Here is a 19,463-nt window from a genome sequence, read left to right as displayed (position 1 = left end):
AAATGACGCGGGCTATTGAGCGAATGGCGCGATAGTCTTCCTTTGCTGGCGATTTGTCGAAATGCGTATTTGGCGATCAAAACGAAGTGAAAATGATTTAATCCAACTGAAGTGACAGGAAAATTTCGATCTTAGTTGGCGATTGTATCGATTTGGGGAAAATGGTTTATGGGGCGTAGCGATGAATTTATTTAATCGCCCCATTTAACAATTTTGGCCAAATTGAGTACCGGCTGGTGGGGAAGATAAGTCATTGGGTTTGCAATTGAATCGATATTCCGTTAGCTCCGAACCACCGACACGGAATTGTTATCGTTTCAAACAGGTAATAAACGCATAAAACCATTTTCTCCATATTGGTCGAAACGAATACATATGCTGAAACAATAGCTTCCGAAGTAGGGTAGCTTCAATGGTTAAACGCCAGTTCGTCATTTCGGCGGCCCCAATCTCATTATGGCACCGTTCTATCTTCAATTTTCCTCTCTAGTATCAACGTTAATATTGCCGCGCGGCGGCAAACGAAACCTAATTTAATTATTCGTTTGATTCCATCTGAAACGCCGAAATTCAGGTTATGAATCATATCGTTCAATACGATGCGTACCATTGTGTCGCGAGAAAAGCGCGCGAAACGCAGTTCCGCGAAGGCGCAAAGTCATTGTTTTACTTAAGCGGCAACATTTAGTAAAGGCTTCCAAATGTTGGAGCGATATTTATAAAAAGTTCCGTCCTTCGCCGATAATTATCGAGCTTCTCTCGCGCCAGGAACGGGGTCTGACCTCGACTGACGTTATTTCGGAAGTCTTTTGAAACGCATTACATCCGGCATTAATACCCGGAGGGTGGATGGAAATGAAGCTGTTGAATGGGGAAAGCAACCAACTGGCGTCCCAGCTCGAAGTTCTTCCGTCCTTCGTTTTATGACTTTTGTCCCCACGCTGCCAATGAAACTTTTATCCGGCGAAGATCTGGGGAATAAATTATCGTTAGTGCGATCTTTTTCAGATTAACTTCAACCTTAGGGGAAGCCGTCTCATCACCAGCTCTGCTTTCTTCGCTTCCAATCGAAATTAAATCGATAGATACGCCGCCAGCGGAATTCCCGATTCCGCCGAATCGCTGGCGAAAATAATAATTTTTATGTTCAGCTCTAAAACGACGATGCCGAACCAGCATTCCTGATGTCCGGCGCCGGCTATTTCGAACCAGATTCCGTGGTAGAGGAATGTCCATAGCCTTCTGGTGCCCATATACAGAATTTAAAATACTAACCGGTGCGCGAGCCCAAAGCGATTCGATTCCGGGTAGGAAATTCCGGATCTGGAAGTTCGTCATTTCCAGCGAGCTCTTCTGAAGGTTTCCGGTAAGCGCCGCAGGAGGAAAATGATTTATGAATCGGCGATGCGACCGAAAGGTTTGTTGATGATGACGGAGGAAAACAGTTCCCCAAACGATAAAACCGTAGGCGAAGAAATAGAGAAAAATGGGCAACACCCAGCTCTATCACCAATACATTCCGGGATACAGCAGAATAGTGCCGAAAGTCTGGTTTCAATGTTCAAAAGGTCGTCTGGTATATTCGGAGAGCCTGCGGATGGTTATCATTAGTGCCCGAGGGCCATAATGAATCCAGTTAAAATGCATTTCGCATTATCGTGCTGACCTTTCTCGTGGTGAATCTGTCAGCGGCGGCGGCAACCGCCAGCAACGCCGATTGAGGGCAAAACAAAACCTGACCTGCACGGTATTATTATCTGAAGATCGAAACAAATTGAATCGTGCCTTCTTTTGCCGGTTTTAAACGTCGTATTGGGCGAATATTCCAGAGAATAAAGTTCATCCGAATCGGTTAGAGATTGAATTTCGATAAACCGTGGTATTACGATGCGATTTGGTTTCAGCGGCAGCAGGCGTATTATCGTGGTTAATACACGATTGTTTGTTTTGTTGTTGGTTTCTGGTCAGCCGCGGGTCAATCGGTTTCCGCGATGGAATATCGCAGTCGAGTTCGGCACCCAGACAACCGAAGTATAGCATAACGATTAACGTGGCTGATCCATACGCATCGGAAATGCGACGAATTCCACCCAACCTCTTGCCAAAGTATACGGGTTACGTCGAAGATCGATTTCGTTCGCCGGTGCGATTCAGAGCGCCGAAGCCCGTGCGAACTCGTCTTCGAAGGCGACGCATTAACGTCGTGCGTGCCGTTGATTCTTTCGAGGGTCCAGCCCGCTGGCGACCGTGGAATTCTGGCGGAAGAGCGATACGAATATGGCGATATATCCAACTGATCATCTGCTGTGAATTAACTTTTGAAATGAAGCTAAGCCCCCTCATCGTTCAGGTTATGACGGTATATCTGCCGCTGATGATTCCACCGCTGTATGACGCCTTTAAACGGTACAACAGCGCACGCCGATAACTGATTGGGCGAGTTTGGCTCAGCAGCAACCGACGCAATCGTATTTGGCAAAGAACTAAACGAAAGAGAAAACTTCACCCGGAATCATCGATGCCATCATGGCATAACTTTTCGGAAAGTGTAAACCCATTGAGAGACACCACCGGGATATCGCCGTCTCGCTTCTGCGCGGCCCGGAGGGTCAAGCGCAAATTTTGGGCGAACGTAAGCTCGATATCTAAATCAAGAGATGTGGAAAGCTTCCCAAACCGAACAGAGCTGCGAATCGTTTGAAAGAAACCGTGGTCGCCTCAATCTGGCGTGAACGGTAAAACCAGTCCATCATTAACTGAACGGCACCGAACCGGCATCTTTGAAGAACTGAGTTATCGCATCGGCGCCTGCGATGCCCAAGAAGCAATGCCGCCGAACTGGAGTCCTTCATCGAGGTTTCGGTACGTGTCCGGTGAGTCTGGCGGAGTGGCGATTTTGGCGGCTGAAGGGAGTCGCCAACGCTATTAAGCGGGTGAACCATTGATGATGTCCGTAACAGGCCCAAGCATCAAAACTCAACCAATTGCTGTTCCGTCTGGTTCAGGTCCGCCTGACCCTTTGTGATGGATGCCCGCACCAGGCGGGAGTTACTCGACGGCGGACCGGTTATAGAATCGGCTCCGCTTTGTCTGGCTGGGCCGTTGTCATTTCCGGCGCAATTCGAAGAGTTAATGATTTTCACCAGCAACTCATCCCGTCCGACGGCCGTCTGCAGTTAAACATGGCGTTATAGGCGAAGCGAAAGATTATCTCTGGTTCACTGGAATTAATCGATTTGGCGGTAAATGCACCGAAGATCGCGGTATCCGGATTCTCGCCACCGCATATTGAATCTGATTCCCAGCATATTTACCCGCAACGTGCGAACAATCGAGAATATAATTCATTTTAGTTGATGGGAATAACGATGACAGCAAAGCCGTGATATGGATGAAATTTTTGAGAGGCAAGGGAAGGGAAGAGCAGAGGAAGGTACAGCGAGGCTTGGCTTTCACGCGGTTTATTCCGGTTGCGGTTATGTATTCAGAATTGAAGCCTGGATCGCATAATTCAAAGATTCAACAGCGAATGGTTACCCATCTGGTTAATTGGGAAGTCCCATTACAACCAACTGGGTTTCAGCAGCCCTGGAATTACCCGATCCTGCTGTCAGTCTTTACGCATAAAAGTACGGGTTTACCAGAAGATCATCGCACCCCGAATCCTTTCAGGGCAAAGTAAAGCGAGCGATACAATTTGATGAGCAAAACTTCTCGATATTGCTATGGATAGGGTTAATGTCATCCATTAGTAAATGGTATGTGCATATGATGGCTTCCCTGTTATTGCGCCCGGATACCAACAAAATGCCAAATGATCTTCACGTTGCGGTAACATATGCTTCTTCATCTCATTATCTGTTCATCATTTCTGTCGATAATGCGTTAAACCCATGACCGTTAAAACGCAAAGTCGCAACGGCAATAAAGAAGCGATCATATTCCGTTGTGAACCAGACACCAGCGGAATAGATGAGGACGAATTCACGTTCTTCAGGAAATGTTCGGAACTTTGGCTCCTCGTCTCATAAATGTGTCTGATCAGCCCTGGATCTTTGACAGGTCAATTGGTCAATGCGCAAACTTGGGAAACAACTGTGATTGGGGTAAATGGAACGGAAACATCGATCGATTTCCTGTCGCTATATTTGTATTGGGGAGACGTAGATATGTGTGGCAACGTCATAAACCACACACCTATCATACGATCAAATAACTTTTATTAAATTTTCAACTTTGGTCGTTGCTGATAAGAATAGATTGTGCATGGTTCACTCGGTTAACTATCAAGAATTACCTAAATAATGGTATCTCGCTTGACACGAAGAACGCTCCATTTGACAACGGGATTAGAATGTGTGGACGACAATGTTAAATAACTGCTAGGTGTAGCAATTTGGATCTCTCAGCAGCTAAATGTACTCATCAAGCTGTCATTTCAAGCGCTGTTTATCCCAGAAAGAGGCTTACAGAGGCGTGATAATTAAACCATTTGTTAAACCAAGTCTTGTCTGGAACTTACGACCCCTAGTTGCATGCAGGAGGGTAGAAAATCAAGTAAATGAGGTCACGTGTTACTTCAAGTCACCCAGTCTGAGGGTATCGTTCGATAGCTTCCTTTACCGCATAGATATTGAACTTGCAATAACCACATATCATACATCTTATTGATTGGCATAGAGATTTGCAAATCATGACTTAGGCGAACATTTAATATACAATATGTTTATTCAGATATCAAATAAGCATTGGGTATGGATCATAACTACAGATTAATAAATGCCAAAATATAAAAACTGTATGTATGTATGTATGCATGTGTGTGTGTGTTGGTAGGTGTGTATGTATGTATGTATGTATGTATGTATGTATGTATGTATGTATGTATGCATGTATGTATGCATTTGTGTGTGTATGTATGTATGTATGTATGTATGTATGTATGTATGTATGTATGTATGTATGTATGTATGTATGTATGTATGTATGTATGTATGTATGCATGTATGTATGCATTTGTGTGTGTATGTATGTATGTATGTATGTATGTATGTATGTATGTATGTATGTATATACACGGTTTTTTGTTATTACTATTAGTGATATATTATGACATATTTGATACTTACCACTTTTTAACCGCCTTGTAAACAACTGAAAAAATCCAGGATCCGTTGCATCAAGAGAACCACACACATCCAAAATTTCGGGAATTTCACAGTCTTCTAATTTAACAATCAACATACGCTGTTTGTGCAAACTGGTAGCAGTGAGATTTTTCAGAATTTCTTGAAATTCCGGCCATGTTTCTTCCACGTATTTTTTCGACAGCACCAGCACAACCCGTTCACTCAACATAACAGCACACAACAGATTCTGACTGATGCTCAACCGCCTGTTGAACTTCTCACACAGATAGTACGTCTTGTACGTATAGGGGGGTGTTTGGAGTTTGTGTACGGTGTCCTTCACCCATTCCACGTCCGCTGGGCAGTGTGAGAAGAACACGTGGTAGCGGTACAGGTCACTGAGGGATGGGGCCGCGCACTGGTCATCGTCCTCGAAGTCCACACAACTGTCCACCAGCGACTCCTCCGCAAGAGATGCCTCTTCTCGGTACAAATGGTATCCGTTCTCTGACTGATAATCACCCGTGAGGTAAATAGTATCCTCTTGCGGGGTCTCCCGGGGTATCAGGATCTGATGATCTGGAAACGATAGACATAAATTTAGAGAATATTGTTTTTCGCCGCGTCACAGAAATGGATTCACAAACTCTACCATGTTCGGAGTGGAACATACGTCTTCGGAGTGACGTTTTAACCCCAAAGCAAATCTGTATTGAAATTTGTAAAACGTTATGAGATGTACATTTCCTAAAATAAACTTTGAAACATGTTTTGCATTTTTGGCCGTTTTTATTCAGTTGTTAAATTTCAATGAAATTATGTTGAGGGGATACATCTCCTTCCCGTCTCTATTGCTTAACGTGGCGTGAAGGGAGAGCCCTGAACGAACACGCAAACATCTATATCCATATTGTCAGCTTGAGATAATAGAAACAAGGTAATCCAGAACAGTATTGTTCACATACAAGCTTGTCATTCGTCATAAACATCCATGTGTTCGAAATGAACTCGTCGATGTATTTAAATCACAGTTCACAGAGAACTGATTAGACTAAAGCTTAGTCTCTAAATATATATAATTTTGACAGTAACAAACAAATCCATTTAAATTGAAATGGAGACCCAGAGAGCCAAGAAATTCTGAACCTTGTGAAATCTAGACTTGCATCATTGAGGGCTTTTGCATTGCAGGGAGGGCAAATGATGTAGTAGGGGAAATATGTGGTTCGGGGACTGTGAGACTAATTATTATAGGATAGGATATTTATATCACACAGCCTCATCCTCACAAGGTACCCATTTGCAAATGGGTGAACTGGGACACATAAGCACAATATTTTGTCCAACGATACTGCACGTTACTATACCCGCAACTAAGAACTGATGATCATATACGAGCATATTCCTCAATTCGGAGCTATGTAACAATTCAAACGTGTCGAACTACTCGTAGTTCGAAACAAACGGAGTTCCTCTTATACATTCCGCCATGGTACCATATTCTACATCAAGTTGAACGAATTTAAGTAAACGTGATTTAAATGAAAATTATGACAGATTTGCATATCTGGACCCGAGAAACATATTTTTTTCACGAAGTCCATTACAACGTTCATGCAAGTATGAAATGGTTTAATCCTCCGGCTATGGTTATACAATGAATTAACTCTTTCTGTCAAGAAACCCAATCACGTTTCCTGCTTCAGCGGAGAGATTACAGCAACTACATGCATCCGGTATCATCTGCCTCATCAGCTAATGGAACGTACCGGTATCACACTGATCCTTCTGGGATAGGACTTACGTTGCATGTGATGAAGTTATTTTAAATGAAACTACACCCACCAATGCACATTTCTGCAGCTAGTTTAATCTGATATTTGTTACTCGTCAAATGATTCTTTTCTTCGGGGAATCTATGATCGATATTTGGAACAATTAATATTGTTTTTGGATCACGTAATGCTCATTTCCATATTCTTTCTACAAGCACTTTACCGCCATCTAAGTCGACCAGTGTGTTTCTTTCATTGTGAGCGTACACAAAACATCTTACCATGGGAAATGGCAAGCTGCATGATAAACAATAGCCCTTTCATGGTAAACTGCAAGACATCAGTTGGAGAAGAGACAAAGAATAATGTTCCGTGATAATGAAAGAAAAGGGCAAACGTGCATCCAAGACTAAAACATACCTTTTGTTGGTTTCAGGATTAAGTGGCTCAAGCAGAAAGTGTGCTTGATGGAGTGATCGTGTAACAAATCAGAGTTCAAGCAGAGAGGATTGATCCCTTCTGAAGAATTGGGGCCATTATGTGTGGTACAACAAGCTTAATTAAAGATTCGGGGGCGGTCTAGTGATGGAAGCGTTTGCTCGTCTCGATGAAGACCCGGGTTCGATTCTCTGCATGTGTACAATGTGTGAAGCCAAACAGGTGCTCCACTGTTATCGCTGGAATATTGCTAAAATCGGCGTACAACCACACTCACTAACTCACTAATAAAAGATCCAGCAGAGATGCACAGAAGCTGCTGATGTGTGTGTAAGTGTGTGTGCATGCGTGGGTACAAGTGTTTGTGTGAGTGTGTGTGTATATATGTACATGTGTGAGAGGATGTGTACAACTGTACAATTAAGATACATATTACTGACTGAGTTTAGTTTTACGCCGCTTTTAGCAATATTCCAGCAATATCACGGCGGGGCACACCAGAAAATGGGCTTAACACATTGTGCCCATGTGGGGAATCGAACCCGGGTCTTCGGCGTGACGAGCCAACGCTTTAACCACTAGGCTACCCCACCGCCCCTAGATACATATTACAATGACTGCAACTACAACAGCTCAGTAAAACAGTAAATACACTCAATAATGACAACCAATACCCCTGGTGAACCAGGACACCAGGTTCATGAAGCTTTGCAAAATTCTGACACAAGACCTGTTTAAACGTGTGCAAATCATTTCGTTGTAAAATACATTATTGATGGCATAGGCAGTCATGGGAGTAAAATAGCTCATGTTTCCGCAGATCGCTAATCTGAAAAAGCGCTCTCATTGTTTGAACGTTGTCTATGTCGATATACATAACAGCTTACATTGATCAACCTGGGCACAATAAGTGCAGTTTAATCACATTTACACCAAACACACATGGTGAGTACTCAGGTGACAACAGGTGGGGCACATACAGTTATATTGTAGTAGATATTTTGCGTTCCTCATTTTCATTTGAACAATGTTGCCCTGTGGTTGTTCAAGTGAACAATTAATCGCCTCCGTGGTGTAGTGGTTAGAGCGTCCGCCCGGAGAGCGGAAGGTCGCGGGTTCGATCCCCGACCGCGTCATACCAAAAGACGTTAAAATATGGTACTTGTTGGTCCCTGCCTGGCGCTCGGCATTAATGGGTACAACAAGGACCGGTCGGCTCGGAGTCTAATGTGTCTGAGTGGGGTATTCATGCTTCACTGCGGCATGGTATCTCAGTGGGCTAGCACTATAAAACCAGCTTAAGTCTGGGCTAGTACAAGTAGCCGCACATACAGATACACACGCATGCACGTCGTCATATGAGCGAAATATTCTCAAGCACGACTCCTCACCTCACCTCAAGTGAACAATTACTTACGATTTCACAGGGGTAGGATACGCTCACCCGTTTGCATTAGGTATGTTGCTGGTTGATAGACATTGATGAAAAAAAAGCCTGAACCTTACAACGGATCCTTCTGTAGCAGAGTTCTCTTATGGATATCAGTCTTGTCTTGAAGTCTGTAACAAATGGTCTTGGAGACAGTGTGTAAGTGCGCTTTCGTCTATGTCCATTATGTCATTCGTAAAAGTGGCGGTGGGGTATCCTGGTGGTTAAGGTGTTCGCTATCCACGACAAATACCCGGGTTCGATTCCCAACATGGGCACAATGTGTGAAGATCATTTCTGGTATCCATACTCAACCATACTCAATCTCTCACTCGTGGAACATCACTCACCTTCATCTAAGAGTTCCGAGAGGCAAACACAAGAAGGAGAACAAACAGGCATTATCGTAGGATTATTCCAAACACAACCAGATGGATATAATGGTACCACGTCCACTTCGTGTGATCCAAACGTCCCACTAAAGACTCGGAACATACGTTGTGATTGCCCTCGGACTAGTGGCAAAATCACCACAAATGTGCCCTAATGAACACTTTGAGTTCTGGCGAGCCCTGGTTGATTTGCATTTGTTTTACAAGCTTGGTGTTGAAAGAGCAGCGAGACCCGTGGCTGGCAAATTACGGGGAAAGATTGACATCTTCACAGTGGTTATTACATTGCCGCACGGCAATAAAAGGCTGATCGTCTCTAATGTAGACGTTAAAACAGCTACATAGAAAAGAAGATGGTGATTAAAGAAGTGGCCAGGCGTTTGTGTACGCTCTGCTTGGTGAGAGCACTAACGGACTTTGATTGAAGGGCGTTACGTGCCCCACTTACAAGACGCTCTTTTCGTTTCCAAGCGGTTCATCAAGACTCGGAATATAAGTAACAAATAGTCCGCTTTCTTACATGGCTGAAATTTTCGATGCTGAGTATAGCTCGGAAGAAGAATAGTGATTCTTGATTGTACAAGACGTGGATGGCACTATTTCTGTCATTTCGTTCTGTCATTTTCATTTCATATCTGTCACTATTTTAAAACGTCTTCAGAAAATTGAGGATCTGGAGGCTGCTTTCCGGATACCGAGAAATACACGAAGAAAAAATAATAATAGGCAAACAGCTTCTCCTGATATGCTTTTTCAACAAAATGTGACAAAGTTTGAATAAGAGCGTCAAAATCATTTCAACGACTTGAAGAAATGTTTATTAAGGGCATAACCAGTCCTGCAATTCCGAATTCACCGTGAGCGTGTTTTATGAATCTCTTCAAATAGTAATGATACCATGTCTTCGTGAAAGAAGTCTGTCTTTCATGACAATCGTTACAAACACATGCAAATAGCGAGCGTCCATCGACCAAAACACAGATTATATGATACAAGACGTCGGAATTGCATCTGTTTCGGAAAGAATAGACCCGTGAAGGTTCGGGTTAGAATATTGATATTCAGTAACCCATGCTTGTCGTAAGAGGCGGCTAACGGGATCCAGTGGTCAGGCTCGCTGACTTGGTTGACACATGTCATCGGTTCCCAATCATGCTGTTGATCACTGGATTGCCTGGACAAGACTCCACCATATAGCTGGAATATTGCGGAGTAAAACTGAACTCAACACTCACTCTGAAATAATAGGTCAAATTCCATGTATTTATTGACAGTCATATACGACATGTTACGTAATCAGAATTTAGACTGCTGTATTACACACGGTTCTCTACTGTGACGACAGGTGTTGCATATACTGCTCCAGTGGCTGCATCAACATAAAGCCTTGTGTCAGAATGACACACGGACATGTCAAATGACGTAAAGGTTGTCAAGTACTCATTTCAAGCAGGAATAAACATATATGCGCCACATGTCGTTGTATACAGTTACACAGACTAGTCCATTATTGTTAGTTCGCATGTCGGGTCCACCAAGCTATGTTTTTAGGTTTGGCAGAACGGTGCCATTGCTCCTGGGTTTTCCGAATTTGGTAAATGTCTCAGACCGGCATAACCTCGGGCGTTCTCTTACATTAGTTAGTGAGTGAATTTAGTTTTACGCCGCACTCGTCAATATTCCAGCTATATGGCGCGGTCTGTAAATAATCGAGTATTGTCCAGCCAACCCAGTGATCAACAGCATGAGCATCGGTCTACGCAACTGGGATACGATGACAAGTCAACCAAGTCAGCGAGCCTGACCACACGATCCTGTTAGTCGCCTCTTACTCTCCCACATTAGATTGAGACGCCTTTTACTATCAAGCACACTGGACCCAGAAACTTTCTTGTCACTACTAAAGAATAGATCATTCCTTTTTGAAAGTTGTAAAGACCAAAGAGAATATCCACTATTTCAAACTTCGATGACCAACTGGAACCTTTGCCTGAGCCGTACATTTGCGTTAGTATGAGAGGTTTTTGTTTATTTTTGTTTTGTTTGTTTCTTGTTTTACGCCGCACTCAGCAATATTCCATCTATATGGCAGCTGTCTGTAAATAATCGAGTCTGAGCCAGACAATCCAGCGATCAACAGCATGAGCATCGATCTATGCAATTGGGATACAATGACATGTGTCAACCAATTCAGCGAGCCTGACTATCCGATCTCGTTAGTCGCCTCTTACGACAGGCAAAGCTATAGGTTGCTGACGACCAATTGTAACTGGTAGACTTCACAAGTTATACTTAAAGCATGGTAAGGGGTTGGAGGAAGGTCAAACAAGACAGTCCAATGACAATCAGGCAGACGAAACAGTTCAACACAGAACGGGTTCCGGTTTATGTATACAGAAACATCGTTCAGATTTAAAATATTCACTAAAGAGTGTTGCGTTCTTGAAAGCGTGGACACGCTAGGGGGACAACAATGGATGACGCCCACTAGTGCAACAGAACTCCAAGATGATGGCATCTGAAGACAGGTTATTTTTAACACTAATAAGCACCAGCTGTGCACCGTTGCTAAACGTTTTTCTGAAAGACAGCGCGCATTTTAAGGAAAGGTCTGACTTCATCACACACTAACGCAGTCTGATTTCAAGTGTTTTCCATTTGTCTGTGATAGTGTTTCCATAGTTTATCTGGGATTGAAAATGCTACGAAATTGTGGATTTCTCTGAGTGCACTGATACTCTGATTATCACAATGGGTTGTAAGAGGACATTCTACACCGATGATCCAGCAGGAATTATAGTAAAGATGAAATCGTTCCGTTGTATTATGTTGCCATTAAGAGTTATACTTACGTAAGATAAATAAATTATATTCACATTTATAAGACGACAGTCGATAACATGAATGTTCTATATGAGTAAACGATTTGGTGTAATGCTTGTAGCAGTATTTCAGTATCATCATGGCGTATCTGTTTGATGTGGGAGGAAGACCCGAAGTATGGTAGGTCTCTTGTGTTTACTATTTTGGTGACACTAACCAGTACAGGTTTGGTGCTGACAAACCTAGAAACAGAAACGGGATTCGAACCTACGGATTGTACAAATCAGTACACAGGGAATTGGGGCGCTTAGATGGCTGTGGCACTAGTACCTCAATGAAATGACACCCTGCCAAAAATGTGCCCATTCTGTAATTACGTCACGCGGGAGTATGAACGAGTTGGTGTTTTGTTCATTTCATCAACAATTTTCCAGTGATTGACATCATGAGCACCAATCTACACAGCTGAGATACGACGACATGCATTTACCAAGTCAGCCGCTAGTCTTCTCTTACGACAGGCATGGGTTGCTGAAGACCAATTCTTACACGGATCTTCAGGTAATATATAAACGACATGCATGGTATTTGGAGACAGTTGCACAATGATTCGTTCAATGTCTGATGACCCGAAAATAACCCCCTCTCGATGGACATTTGCGAAAATCAATGGCCTGACAGCATGGACTGTATGTAATGGGAGTCCAATTTGAAGTAAATCAGTTGGAATATTTTCGATGAAGCAAATTAGAGCCGATTTCAAGATGGCTGCCGCAGCACTACAGACTTCCTGTAGTTCTTGAACAGCATCAGCTTGGGCTGACTGGGATTAAATTTCCGTGTGGGGTGAATCAGCACTGATTCTCGGATTGTTAAATAACATCAGCTGATCGCAGGTCCACACTCACCTTCATCTAAAATTGGATTTACTTCTTCACTAATATGCCCAAATCGTATTTTCTTTCCGACTGATTTCCACCGACAGATATACAAGAGGCTAGGGACTGAGTCGGAAATGTCACGGAGACAGCGTATCAGGCAAGAAATGCTTTTTCCCAGTGATGATTTCCATTAGCTGAAGGAAAACAGCAGAAGATTCTGATCTCTGCCGATACGGTAATTCTAGACTGACAGACTTCGAGGCCCATTAAAGACCAATCGTAAAAGCAATGACACCAGATCGCATTTTTCTCTTCCTTTTTTTCTATTGAAAGAACTTGCATCTTTACCGACTCTTAAAGGTGTCAATTGAACCGAATTCATCGGAAATTAATGTCAACGTTTTACATTTTTGTCATTTTCGTCGATGTCGAAAAAGAAATTGAGTTTAAATGATCTGTTATCTTTACACCGCACACATGGATTCAGCCAGTATTAAACCAATTTTTACCACTTTTTGTAATGCATGCGTCATGACTCTCCTCGTAATCAATGTCCCATTCTTACTTTTTTCATCGTTAGTTGGGTCTTTGGTTTAAACCATGCCAGGACCATAATGTATTTTTTCACCAACATGTTCATTTTGGGAAAGAGGTGGTGGGGTAGCCTAGAGGTCAAAGCATTCGCCCGTCATGCCGAAGACCCGAGTTCGATTCCTCACATGGGTATTATGTATGGAGTTCATTTCTGCTAAGAGTCAAGGTGTCAGGTTACAGTGTCTGAATTGGATATCAGGGTTTAACAGTGGCATGGTATCTCAGGCACACACTCTCTCTCTCCCTCTCTCCCCCTCTCTCTGTCTTTCTCCCTCTCTTCTCTTTCTTTCTCTCTCCATATCTTGTCTCCCCCTCTCCCCTCTCGACCTCCCTATTTGCCTCTTTCTATGTCCCTCTTTCTCCCCTCCCTCTCTCGTTCTTTCTTTCTTTCTCTCATCAGTCTGTCGTGCTCGATAGCATGGGGATTGCCTTTCGCTCTCCTCTCTGTAGCTCTGACTGTCTCTTTCTTCCTCTCTCTCTTTTCGCTCTCCTTACTCCCACCGTCTGTCGTCTACGTCGTAGCATCTAAGGTTGCCTATGATTTCATTCATCATTTGCCAGGTTGCTGATTGAGTTACAGTCGGCATTTGAGCTGGAGTGAGTGAGTTTAGTTTTAAGCCGCTTTTAGCAATATTCCAGCAATATCACGGCAGGGGAAACCAGAAATGGGCTTCACACATTGTACCCATGTGGGGAATCGAACTCGGGTCTTCGGCGTGACGAGCGAACGCTTTAACCACCAGGCTACCCCATCGCCCCCATTTGAGCTGGAACACTTGTATATTACCGACTATGCATACGGCGTTAATTCTTCCATGGTATTAATTGTTTGTTCATTCCGTGTACATTAATCACACGGAAATGTGACTGTTGTATTTAATAGTATGCATTAGGTTTATTGCAGGTAATAAAGTTAACAAGTCACATTACATGACAATTGTAAATTATCTAAGAATTTTAGAGGAAATTTCGCCGATAGATACAAGATACATAATACCAGATTGACGAAAGAAAATAATTTTTTTCTAGAATATTCGAGAAGTACGAGTTCGAGTTTAAGAGGTTCGAGACACAAACACAGACAACAGCTGCTCATGCTAGAATCCGAACCGTTAACGCTGGTTTTTATTGATCTCTGACAGAATATACTTGATAACGCATGCACACAGCAATCCTAAAACAACCCAGACTTAAACGCCATAACAAATGTTCATTCATTGCAATATTTTATGAAATGCATGACCTGGTCAGTTTCATTCTTCGAATTCATGACAGCTGGTGAACGCCACAATCTGACTACAATCTAAACCGAGTCGTATTAATATTTATGCATGACATGAGAAACACAATCCCATATTTATTCACATAAAATATCGCAGGTGAAAGAGTAGATCTAGCAGCGATACTAAAACTGAGTTGGCAGAACAAACACACTGATAATAATACGTATAACAAACATGAAGCGGATGCAAGGATAAACACGTTTATGCAACTTGTCGCTACATCATTAGAATCCATACAGATGCTTTTAAGGTATTGATGCTGCATCTAAGCCAACAGATGGTGATTGTGTTTGCTCATTTATTGATTTCTCGATATCAAATCAGTCGTTGCTAGTTATGGCAATCTACTCGTTTTGATTTAAATATTCATACAATGACGTTGATATCCAAGTTCGTAAAGGAGGTTACAGACCCCAAATTACAATACAGTATTAGGGCACGAAGAAACTATCGTACTTATAATAAATATTCTTACATAAAATGATCATTTGGACATCGGGATATCAAGGCAACTCGTCGTATTACTTAATCAACGTGTGAAGAAACGTGAGTGAGTGAGTTTAGTTTTACGCGGCGTTTACCAATATTCCAGCAATATCACGGGGAAGGATACCAGAAATGGGCTTCACACATTGTACCATGTGGGGATTCGAACACGTGTCTTCGGCGTGACTAGCTAACGCTTTAATCACTAGGCTACCCCACCGCACCGCGAAGAAGCGTACTTTTCATAGAGACCCGGCAGTGAATGGGTACCCGGTAGGAGGAGATAATATAAACCTCCTTGTGCGTCATGAGCAGTTTGAAATGAATGATCTCCAGGGAGCAGTGTATGAAATTCAAGAGCAAACTGATACAATGACCCCCAAAATATTTTGTGGCGATGTTGAGCAGGAATCCAAATTGGAGTCCAAGGGTTTAATGTAAGAACTCCATGTTATATCAAAGGTTCCTTATAGTAAATATCCAGATGCTAGGCTGTCCAAATTGAGGGGGTCAGTTGTCACTCCATAAAATGTGTTCCTTTCCGAGGCGGTGGGGTAGCCTAGTGGTTAAAGCGTTGGCTCGTCACGCCATAGACCCGGGTTCGAATCCCACATGGATACAATGTATGAAGCCCATTTCAGGTGTCCCCCGCCGTGATGTTGCTGGAATATCGCTAAAAGCGGCGTAAAACCAAACTCGGTCAGTCAGTCAGTGTTCCTTTCCATCATACCTGCTTCTAAATGCCACTTAAAGAACGGGTCAAGATCATGGAGGTGTTGCTGTATTTGTCTTTTCAGCAATATCTCAGCAGTATTTCAGCAACGTCAGATGAAATGGGTCGAGAATAACAGCAAGACTGCAGTGAGTCCTGAAATGGATTGCAAATAGCCGCATGGCTGCTGTTCCGTGTTAAAGGGGCGCGTGGGGGTAGCCTAGTGGTTAAAGCGTTGGCTCGTCACGCCGAAGACCCGGGTTCGAATCCCCACATGGGTACATTGTGTGAAGCCCATTTCAGGTGTCCCCTGCCGTGATGTTGCTGGAATATTGCTAAAAGCGGCGTAAAACCAAACTCAGTCAGTCAGTCAGTGTTAAAATAACTATAAAAACAACAACAACCCCCCAAAAACCCTACCCCTCCCAAAGAAAACAAAAAACAAACCCCAAACAAACAAATGAAACGGGCCACTGTGTACTGATAAGATGTTAAAAGGTGTACTCACCGTCATCCATCCCTAGTGCTTGTGTGGCGGCTCTTCCTCTATCTGTGTCCACATAGCGGCGAACTGCAACGTAGAACAACACTACAGACTATTATGAAACATACAGCATTTACTACATACCTGTAGTACACAGGCTCAGCTTCCAAATACATGCAACAGCCCTCGAATCGTAACACTGCTGCATTGTAGTTTTAGTCAGTATCATGACAACACCAACCTCCGACTATATCAGTCATAACAGGTCATCACGATTTGATCTATCCACAGGCCTACGACATGGCGTGGAAAATCAAAGAAGCCAAGCATATCACTCCCATTGAACGGCATCAGAGATTCTGTGCTATTGTTTGGCTCATTTCTTAGTGATAGAATACCAACCACTGTCCATCGCTGTAAGCCGTACTTGTGCTGTAGTTAGGCTGAACTGTCAGCGGTGAGCATATGGTCTGGCACAGAAGGTTGTCGTATATTTAGTTCTAAACGCATCGAGGTTCTGAGGTTACTGGCGACAGGTGTTCTTGGTATAGATGCTGTGAATATTTTAATGTTATGATTAGACAATTGAAACTGAACGGTGTGTAGGTGTATGAGATTGCGCTTTGTGCTTATTCTTGCCGTGTGGGTGTGTTCACTGACTCACTCATTGACTCACTCACTCACACATACATACACACTCACCGACCCACTCACACACTCACTCATTCACTCACCCACCCACACACTTTCACTCACTCACCCACTCACTCTCACTTAAACACAACACAATATTAAACAACACGATACCAAACACAGGCAGACCTCGTTTTTTCGTTGTGTAAGTGAAAAACTGAACCATTTTGTCACTAGAAACACGAAAAAGTGACATAGTCCTTAAATTATATACTTGATTAAAAGTAGAATAATAGCTTATTACCAAATACATATAGGGCTCTTATTGCCGCATTTTGTTACTGGGAACAAACACTAAACTGTCTTTAAATAGTCAGATTTGATTTGTAACTAAATACCTGACACGCACAGAACAGTTTGACCTTTTAGAAGTAAGCAACTTATGTAGTTTTCAGATAAAACTTGTCTTATTGAATTATTAAACCACATTTTTTCTCGATTGCTCACAAACGGTATTGATTATCTGATCAATATATATCTCAGTTAGTATTTGATTGAGGGTTTAGCAATGTCACGTTTCCATATAAGAGAACAATATAAGAATATGTCAATCGAACACGTCCATACGCCTCGATGGTCTGTGCAGTTCATGCGAAGTCAATCCAGCAATCCCAGACAAATTAGGGTGCTGCGTTTTCTAGAATGTTCTGATGAATGTTTGTGTGTTCTGAATGTTTTCATAAAAGTGTGTGAACTCTGTTGATTACTATCATCTTCTTAAGGTGAGTGAGTTTAGCTTTATGCCGCTTTGAACACTATTCCAGCAATATCACGGCAGGGGACACCAAAATTAGATTCACACATTGAACCCATGTGGGGAATCGAACCCGGGTCTTCGGAGTGTCGAGCGAACGCTTTAACCACTAGGCTACCACACCACAAATTATATACCAATATATAAAACTATTAAAATGGATAGAACTGCAATGATATATCTGAGTGAATATAGTTTACGTCTCTTTTAGCGATTTACCATCAATATTACGGCTGAGGACACCAGCTGTTGACAACCAGGCTACATCACCCAGGCACACATCACACTACATCACACCCGAGACCATCTGAGAGGGCAATGATAGACGTGCATGATGATGGAACTACATCATCCTCTTAAGTCATTCGGGGCGGTGGGGTAGCCTAGTGGTTAAAGCCTTCGCTCGTCACGCCGAAGACCCGGGTTCGAATCCCCACATGGGCACAATGTGTGAAGCCCATTTCTGGTGTCCCCCGCCGTGATGTTGCTGGAATATTGCTAAAAGCGGCGTAAAACCAAACTCAGTCAGTCGTCATGCTGAAGACCCAGGTTCGATTCTCCACATGGGTACAAGTGTGAAGCCCATTTCTGGTGTCCCCCGCGGTGATATTGCTGGAATATTGCTAAAAACGGCGTAAAACCATACTCACTCACTCACTTTTTACTCATAGAGAGATCCGTGAAGATCCGGGTTAGAATTGGTCTTCAACAAGCTAAGTTTGTCGTAACTGGCGACTAACGGGATCGGGTTGTCAGGCTCTCTGATAAGACTGACACAAGTTATCGCATCCCAATTGCGTAGATCGATGCTCGTGCTGATCACTGTATTGTCTTGTCCAGACTCGATTATTTACAGACCCCCGCCATATAGCTGGAACGGCGTTAAACAACTCATGAAATGAGGACGGACTGGTAGTCTAGCGGTTCGCACGTCACGCCGAATACACGTGGGTATTCGTTTCTTTAATTTGCTCAGCAGTTTACCTTTACTCAATAGAAATGAGTGAGTTGGGTTTTACGCTGCTCTTAACAATGATAATTCTATTATCTCATAAACACCAGAAACGGGAACCAAACCCTGGAATTCGGTGTAACGAGAGAACACCTCAACCACTTGGCTAACCGATCACCTCCTCAATATAAGGACAAGCATGTTTGATTCTATTTTTACAGGGCCGAAGCTGTACATGATAGCAAGCTGATGTTATTTATTCCAAAAGGCGAGATAGCCTTCAAGCAACAGGTGGCCGATTCATTATTTTGATATACGATGTAGAAAATACATACAATTAATTATCGCTTTTGTGTTGTGATACTGCCATCGCAAATGTGCGGCACGTGGGCCAAATATGATAATGCTTCGTGGAAACATATTTGACATATTTGAAGTCACGTGATGCAGCCCTCCGTTGCTATAGCAACTTTGTGATATCGAACAGGTGTCGGAATGCTAACCCACTGTTTATAGAATAGGAAAGTTATGTTCGCTTGGGTTTTGTTTAAATCTGCTTTCAGCAGGAAGCACAGTATATGCCGACGGCTATTTAACCGAACTGAAGCAAACAATCAGATGATTGATATTATGAACAC

The 19,463-nt window shown here is 42.9% G+C and overlaps 1 protein-coding gene across 1 annotated transcript in view; it reads right to left on the bottom strand.

The window, feature by feature from the left end:
* The window catches only part of LOC124267331, a 33,216-nt gene extending 16,396 nt beyond the window's left edge, over window positions 1-16,820 (bottom strand). Inside the window, exons 1-3 of the mRNA XM_046702250.1 lie at window positions 16,668-16,820; window positions 16,451-16,513; window positions 5,130-5,708 (exon numbers count right to left, since the gene is read on the bottom strand). Of these exons, the coding sequence (XP_046558206.1) occupies window positions 5,130-5,708; window positions 16,451-16,513; window positions 16,668-16,686 (661 nt within the window). The 5' untranslated portion in view covers window positions 16,687-16,820. The remainder of the gene's footprint in view (window positions 1-5,129; window positions 5,709-16,450; window positions 16,514-16,667) is intronic.
* Window positions 16,821-19,463: the final 2,643 nt, after the last annotated feature.

Source organism: Haliotis rubra, unplaced genomic scaffold (assembly GCF_003918875.1).
Source record: "Haliotis rubra isolate DU_JTF1 unplaced genomic scaffold, ASM391887v1 Scf1302, whole genome shotgun sequence".
Lineage (NCBI taxonomy): Eukaryota > Metazoa > Mollusca > Gastropoda > Lepetellida > Haliotidae > Haliotis > Haliotis rubra.
This window is presented reverse-complemented; position numbering and strand designations above follow the sequence as displayed.